Genomic DNA, 8,691 nt, shown 5'->3' on the forward strand with positions numbered 1-8,691 from the left:
TAATAACAAAATTACTATCTTTATAGTCCTTCTAATTATGAACATCTCTTTTTTTTTTTTCCCTCAAGATTTGTTATATTAATAAAAGGGCCAAGCCCAAAATTCTCAGAAACCAACAAAAACCACAAAGGACCATTGGGCTACAAACAAGAAGGCCAAAACCCGAAAACACTAAGACGGGCTTAAGGCCCAATAACCAAACCCAGCAACTCGTAGACCCAAGAGAGAATCGGATGTCGGCCCGACTTCCATCGCGACCCGCAACATCTCCCCCTCCTCGACTACCACCGGAGAATCATCCACCGATTCACCGATCCACACCCAAGCTCTTTAACTCCTCACCTTCTTCACCGCGACCGCCAAACCTCCCAGGCGCGCCTAATCATGGAGAGAATCAATCGTGACCGAGATCTCATCCGCCAAAGTTCAAAACAAGGACCAAGGAGGGGCTTCGCACAAACATCGACCTTTCCACCGGATAGCTTCCATCGTCCTCTGACGAGAGCTCATCCAACAAACCCGAACCAACTTAACTTAACTAGAGAACGACCCAACAAAAGAAAGAAACTAAACCCTAAAATGGAGCCAGGGGACCAGAAGCCGGCAACAATGGAGCTGTAAGAGCCTCCACGTTCCGGAAGCTTAGCCGACGCCACAGAGCTGAAGGAGCCTCCACAACCCGGGAACTTTAACGGCGATGCAAGAGCTGTGGAAGCCTCTACAACCCGGAACAGAAACGACGCTGAACAAGGAGATCTGACTGACCTACCTCCTCGCCGCGAATCCAGGGGAAGAAGAGTTGCAGAGAACCGAAGTCAAAACCCTAACCCAGATCCGCGCGCATGTCGGAGAGAATCGCCAGATCGGAACAACCACACGAAGACATAAGCGGAAGAACAAAGAAGGGAACCAACGGCGCCGGTACGCGCTCGGACGCGCCACCGGACGCCGTGGCTACCTTGCACCCTTTCTCTCTCCTTTCTCTCTCCTACTAATTGAAGCTCTAATTATGAACATCTCTCTCTCTCTCTGCTTATTTACTTATATTGTCTCTCTTTTCCAATGCTTGCTCACCTTTTTCATGATTTCACAAAAAAATAGAATATGTTTGTCTTTTAAAGTTAGATAATCTATTATAATAATCTGATCAAATTTGAAATTTTGAATGATTTCAGCTAAAAGTTTTAAGAAACCCAAACATTGATTATTGATATCCAATTCTACTAGTTACCTTTAAATACACTTATTCTTAGTTTTACTAGTTCCTGTTTGGGTACAGTGCTGCATTAGGAGAATGGATTTCTAGCATTATCAATAAATAAATACTAATCTCAAACTAAAACAAATCATAAAATGTAGAATTTGAAACTTCGCTAATAATATGATTTTCTACTTTATTAATTCAACTGGTTAGATGATGCTTCTTCTTATTCAATTTGGTTAGAGATATTATTTAAGTCTTTCAAAATGTCATAAGAGACCGTTGTATTTGGTCTGTTACAGAATTGGTCCCAATTAGTTTAGCCTTTTGGGAAGTCTTTAGATCTTTATTGGTCCCAATTTGAATGAAAGGCTTACAATCTCAAAAGTAAAAAAAAAAACTCAAATTCTGTAAATGAAAATAAATAAAGCTTCTTTTATGTGGGGTTTAGTCATAAACTAATCCCCAACAGAAATATTTCCAAAACATGTTTTACAGACCATCTCCAATGTATTTCTCTATTTTTACCTCTAAAATAGAGGAATTCTATAATAGAGATGGGTTTTACTCCAATGTATTTCTCTAAAATAGAGATCTCTATATATAGAGCAAAATATAGAGGAATGCTATTTTTCCCCTATAAATAGAGGAAAAAATAGCAATCTCTATTTTAGAGGCAAAAATAGAGATGGGTTGGAGTGATTTTGCCTCTAAATGCTATTATAGAGGTAGAAATAAAGGTGGGTTGGAGATGCTCTTATAGAGATTTATCTAGTTATATATAAAAACAAAAAAAAAAGCCAAAAGTTGAAAACATCACTAGAAAGGGTCCATTAAAAAACAGTTTCGCTACCATTTATATATACTCAAGATATTGATACGAAAATCTGTTACTGGTAACATGAATTTGAGATTGCTTAATTCGAAAATTGCTTGAACTTGAAGATACTTATTTTGGTTCTATATATATCCCTTTTCTCCTTTATCAGAAGAAGTTAGTATAGTACTACATAATATACATATAACAACTCTTTAGTTTGAATTTAAATTTTTGTAGCCCTGTGAGTTGTGATCATGTCTTTAGATCTCCTTAATACCCTCACGATGACAAACAAAACCTCGGAAAGGTCACACAGCCGACACTCTAATTAAAATTTCGAAAGTTTCATTAGAAAAATATATAATTAATTACGTTGATCATAAGGTACAATAGTACATCATTATAAACAAACCGTTCAAAACTAAACGAAGCAAATTTTTTTATTTGACAAAAAGTACTAAACAAGTTCCTTAAAAAAGAAGAACCGTGATTGACTTTGCATGAATTCAAAATAAAGGAGGAATAAATCGGATCGGGTTAACTAGACAATAAGCAAGTTAATTAACACTTTATACTATTGTGTAAGCCACAAAATAAAGAGGAAGTGGACCAAATGGTCCAGCTTATGTGTAAGTATAGAACAGAGCACAATCACAGGTAGTTCAGGGCTCGGGTGTCATGTAGTAAACCATCGTGGGTCCGTCCAAGCCACACCATCCCTCTAATCATTATCTCTCTAATTTCATTATTTTCCTTCTTACAAAATTTTCAAATAAATTAAAAAAAATCTTCAGATCATGTGGTCCTCTACTATAACATAAAACTTCCACTACGCATGATCCCACGATATCTCTAGAAATGAATTATAATTCATCATTCTAATGATTTGTGGGTGGGAACATGTTAGATACCTTTTTGGACTCCAAATGCTTTCGAGAAGATATTTCAGTGTTCAGTTTCTTGTTTGAATCTGATTAATCTTTTATTAGCTGAGAGGATTAGTTTTGTATCGTCCATGCTTTTTTATGTATGTCCCAGAGACGTCCTTTGACGTTAGCTCTATCACCGTCACGGGACATCATCAACGGCTGCCAATGCCGTCATTGCTTCAATCAGTGTCCTCCTGTCACACTGCCACCCACATATTAACTACTATATATTATAATATTTCTTTTTTTTTATCAACAACTATTGTGGGTTATTGTATAATACTATTTCTCGTGAATTAAGAATTCTTTTTTTTTTGTTCAACTAATTAAGAACTCTTAAGAAGCAAAAATATAGTTATATCTACAAAAACTCACGTTTAGTGACTCCTTTTTAGCTCGGGTAGGTGCCGGCATGATGTATGCAAAGACAATTAACTTCACTAATCTCATGTTAATTAGTCTCTGGTGATTACTCAAAAATACTATAGTAAAATCATTTATGTTTTATAACGTCGTCTTTACGTAGTTTGAGGTTGGCTATATTTCAAGGACATTAATAGAGCCATCATGAACTCGCCTTCTTCTCAACTTCTTTTTGAATGCCATAGCATAAAGTATCGGAAGTTTGATCTCTGTGCGGTGATATTTTGTCTAATGGCATAGCGATTATTTTTAATATGGTTAAATCTGAAATAGAGTACATCGTGCGGGGCACTTTTGATTAAGAAATTGCATCACGTTTTCATAGGGCATTGTATAGTCGTAATCGTTACTATATTATACGTATACTTAATTAATCGGTCCTACAACAATGTTTAGAGGCAATGACCCTATATGTAATCGCTTAGCTCGTAACATATGACATATGTTATACCTCGAATTGTATGTGTTTTCACTTTTCATAATGACACTGATACAATGAATTGTCTCTGCCGTCATTAAAACCGTGTTTTTTGCTTCTTTTTCGAGTTACATGTTAGTTTTACTAGTGGGTTGTCCGAGGAAAAGATTGAATTAAATACATTTATTAGTATCATTTTGAGTAAAAACCAATAAATAAAAGTAGTGTAATTAGTATCATCTGAAAGACTGAAACAACAATTTATCATAGCAATATGGTTCAATCTGCGCCATTATACACACACAAATATTTTAACTGGCCAGATGTATAGATCATGATGTAAAACTACTGTAGGAATAATGAACATGGGGGTCCACTACATGCCATTTTCGAGCTATTACTTGCCGCAACTACATTTTCTTACCCATGCAGCTCGAAAGTATACAATTATTAGCAGGGTCATGAAAAAGGTATCTTATTCAACAATCATTACAAGTATATATTCAACTTCAGCACGGTATATAATAATTACACTTTATACAGGTACCGGCATAGACACACCTGATCCAATCATCATATAGGATCTATGCGTGTAGGCGCATGAACACACATGATTATAAATCCTATGTTCTAATCACAGTGACGGAGCTAGTTTTAACCATTGTTTTATTACACTTTAAAAAATCAGTTTTGTTACTTTCTGTATGGATAAGGTGTAAGATCTTTATATGTCTGATTGATCCCAGCATGTGGATCACAAAATAAATGACATGTGAGTAGAGAGATGTGGAAAGGCCATGTGAGATATATACAATATGAATCGGGGAGAAATGTCAATTTTTCCATAATGTGATGAAATAGAGAGATAATGACACTGTCCCTACGTTACATTAAATTCTCATGTCCACTTTACCTTCAACATTACACCACTTTGTGTATGGGCTGCTTTGGTTTCAATAGTGACATGTAACATATCTTCCTCTATCTCAATAAAGAGTATCTCAAAATTAAAACAAAATATGAAATTATGAAAGACAATGAAGAAAGGTTCTCATAAAATACTCATGAGATACTACAAAACATTTGTCATCTTTTAATTAGTTCAAATTCTATTTTAATCTTAAAATTTAATTATATAGTTAACTTAGTTAATACTATACTCTAATAACTAAAACTCTATTTTAAAATATTCATTTTTAATATCGGTCAAATCGTCAATTATATCATCATATAATATTTTATTGAGAAATTCCATATGATAGATCTTTTTAAGTTTTTGTAACAAAAAATAACTCTTAATGAAAAAAATGATCAATTTTTATTTTTGGGTTAACTAATATAGACTTAGGGTTTAGAGTTAAGGGGTGAAGTTTTAGAGATAGAGTTTCAAATTAAAAAAAAAATCAAAATCAAAAATCAAAATCAAAATTTTCAAAACAAAAAATGACTATTTTAATTATTATTTTTATTGAAGACTATTTTTGTGACAAAAACTTAAAAAAAATCTATTTAAGAGAATTGATCATCTTTATTTCTATTATATATATATATATATATATAATAATCAATTATGTGTGATTTTAAACAACAATTTCATAGACAATACTTCTACGATATAGCTCTTTCCATGAGACTTGGATAGACATCCAATTTTACATGCAAGACATTTAATGATAGACATGTTCTTCCCATACATAACCATAACGATCGATGGTTATGTTTGCAATATTTTAAAATGTTCAATAAGTCTTTAGATCTTATAATCCGAAGAAATTGCATCTTCTGATATCAAACCTGTGTAGAAACCTTTAAACTTTAGCCACTTGGGTAAAGTGATTGATAAATTTCAAAATACTATATCCTTGTATATTATACCATCATCTACACAGCATCAATACCCTACGGATTATAGTATTTAAGTAATAACCCAATGGGCCTGCATGATTTTTATTTGTCTAAGGCCCATGTTTATGTAGACCCATAACTTTCTTTTTTTTCTGGAATCACTCCGACTAAAGGTTCGAGAATCGCGACGGAGCATCGGAGAAAGCGAATCCCTCCCGTTCTGCGAGATTTTACCGGCGGATTTCTCCGATCAACTCGGCCATCACGTGTTATACGGAAGCAATTAACTAATCAGAGGTAGACGAGACTCGATTGCGAAACAATGATGTGATTAGGGCTAACAGGTCTCAACGAAAACGAATAGCGAATAATCCACCGGAAAATGGACAATCCGTCGTCGGAAGGATCGGCTCCGAGGAGGACTTTACGGAGAAAAGCAGTCAGGAAGAACTACGACGAGAACGCGATGGACGAACCGATCGAAACCTCGAAGAAGAAGTTCAAAACGAAGCAGCAGCTGGAGAAAGAAACCGAGACGGAGGCGCTGATCGCCTTATCCGTCGGCTTCCCGATCGACGAGCTTCTCGAGGACGAGATCCGCGCCGGCGTGGTGAGGGAGCTGGGAGGGAAAGAGCAGAACGACTACATCGTCGTTAGGAACCATATAGTCGCTAGGTGGAGGAGTAACGTTAGGGTTTGGCTGCTTAAAGATCGGATTAGAGAGTCTGTGAGTAGTGAATGCGAGCATTTGATCTCCGCTGCTTATGAGTTTCTGTTGTATAATGGTTTCATTAACTTTGGGGTGTCTCCGTTGTTTAATGGATATGTTCCTGAAGATGGGAGTGAAGGTTCGGTGATTGTTGTCGGTGCTGGACTTGCTGGTTTGGCTGCTGCGAGGCAGCTTTTGTCTTTTGGGTTTAAAGTTGTTGTTTTGGAAGGTAGGAGTCGTCCTGGGGGGAGAGTTTATACTCAGAGGATGGGAGGGAAGGAGAGGTTTGCAGCTGTTGAGCTCGGTGGGAGTGTGATCACTGGTCTACATGCCAACCCGCTTGGAGTTCTTGCTAGGCAGCTTGCTATTCCTCTTCATAAGGTGAGGGATCATTGTCCTTTGTATAACTCGGAGGGAGAGGTTGTTGATAAGGCTGTTGACTCCAACGTTGAGTTTGGGTTTAATAAGCTTCTGGATAAGGTTGCTGAGGTGAGGGAGATGATGGGTGGGGATGCTAATAAGGTTTCGTTGGGTGAGGTGTTGGAGACTCTCAGGGTGTTGTACGGTGTGGCTAAGGATTCGGAGGAGAGGAAGCTTTTTGACTGGCACCTTGCTAACTTGGAGTATGCTAACGCGGGCTGTCTTTCGAATCTTTCGGCTGCTTATTGGGATCAGGATGATCCGTACGAGATGGGTGGGGATCATTGTTTCCTTGCCGGTGGGAACTGGAGACTTATAAATGCATTAGCTGAAGGGTTACCTATTCTCTATGGGAAAAGAGTTGATGCTATCAGGTATGGAGACAGAGGAGTTGAAGTCGTTTCCGGCAGCCAGAGGTTTCAAGGAGACATGATTCTTTGCACTGTTCCGCTAGGTGTCTTGAAGAAAAGATGTATTAAGTTCGAGCCAGAGTTGCCTAGGAAAAAACAAGCAGCCATTGACAGGTTGGGCTTTGGTCTTCTGAACAAAGTTGCCATGCTGTTCCCGTCTGTGTTCTGGGGTGACGATTTGGACACGTTTGGATGCCTCAACGATAGTAGTATCGACCGAGGAGAGTTCTTTCTGTTCTATGCGTACCATACAGTCTCTGGTGGCCCTGCTTTAGTTGCCTTGGTTGCTGGAGAAGCTGCTCAGAGATTTGAGTCCACAGAACCATCTACTTTACTTCACCGTGTTATGAAAAAACTCAGAGGTAGATAAAATATTTAATAACGTCATCAACCTCTTACTGCTAAGTGCTAACCAATAATGTCATTTGACTGATATCTCTGCAGGCATATATGGTCCTAAAGGTGTTGTTGTACCTGACCCAATACAGACGATTTGCACTAAATGGGGAAGTGATCCTTTCTCATATGGCTCATATTCACATGTAAGGGTTGGTTCATCAGGCGTGGACTACGACATTCTAGCAGAAAGTGTAAATAACCGACTATTCTTCGCTGGTGAGGCCACGACAAGGCAACATCCAGCAACAATGCACGGTGCCTACTTAAGCGGGTTAAGGGAAGCGTCTCGGATTCAACGCGTTGTGAATGTTTCTCGCGGTTACCCGAGGAAGCCTGTCCAGAGATACAGTGGAGTTAGTAACGATGTTCTTGAAGATCTGTTCAAAAGACCCGACATTGCATCTGGACAGTTGTCGTTTGTCTTCAACCCATCAACCGATGATCCGAAATCACTCGGATTAGTCAGAGTTTGCTTTGACAGCTTTGAAGACGATCCAACTAATCATCTTCAGCTTTACGCTATCTTATCATGGGAGCAAGCTCAGAAGCTTCAAGAATTGGGAGAGAGCAGTAATGAAAGCAAGTTGACGTATATGGTGAATACTCTCGGGTTAAAACTGATGGGTGGCAACGCAGTACTAGACACATGTGGTGCATTGATCAGTGTGATAGCTAACGCACGCAAAGGCAGAAGCAGGACTCGTGTGGTTGCGAGGCAATAACACATTCTTCGGTTTCTTCACTAACCCCACCATCACATGGTTTATACTTTGCCTTTGATTCGTTTGTCATTGTTGGACCTTTTTTGAAACTGCGAAATGTATACAAACAATGAAATAGAGAATCAAATGTTTCCTGGCAAAATAGCAAAATTCTCTTTTGAGTTTATACTTCGTCTTGAGTATGTTCTTGATTTTATGGTACAGTAGTTAGCTTCTCTATCAAATTCATTCTCAGTCGTTCATCGAAATTTGAGAAAATATGCAAGTGAATGGCCGATCTTCCAGGGGAATAGGTAGATGAGATCCTCTTCCTTTAACATCGCTGAGAGTAGTGTGTTACTTGCAGAAAGTGGACCGCTTTGTTTTCCACGAGCATTCAAAGTTACCAGACGTTT

General features: G+C 38.0%; 1 protein-coding gene across 1 annotated transcript; it reads left to right on the top strand.

Annotated features, from left to right (window-relative positions):
• The first annotated feature begins 5,359 nt into the window (after positions 1–5,359).
• On the top strand, positions 5,360–8,467 carry LOC103842654 (lysine-specific histone demethylase 1 homolog 2). Its single transcript, XM_009119311.3, has 2 exons — positions 5,360–7,537; positions 7,620–8,467. The coding sequence occupies exons 1-2, from the start codon at positions 6,019–6,021 to the stop codon at positions 8,294–8,296; spliced, it is 2,196 nt and encodes a 731-aa protein (XP_009117559.1). The 5' UTR covers positions 5,360–6,018; the 3' UTR covers positions 8,297–8,467.
• Positions 8,468–8,691: the final 224 nt, after the last annotated feature.

The sequence above is a fragment of the Brassica rapa genome, chromosome A01, assembly GCF_000309985.2.
Source record: "Brassica rapa cultivar Chiifu-401-42 chromosome A01, CAAS_Brap_v3.01, whole genome shotgun sequence".
NCBI lineage: Eukaryota > Viridiplantae > Streptophyta > Magnoliopsida > Brassicales > Brassicaceae > Brassica > Brassica rapa.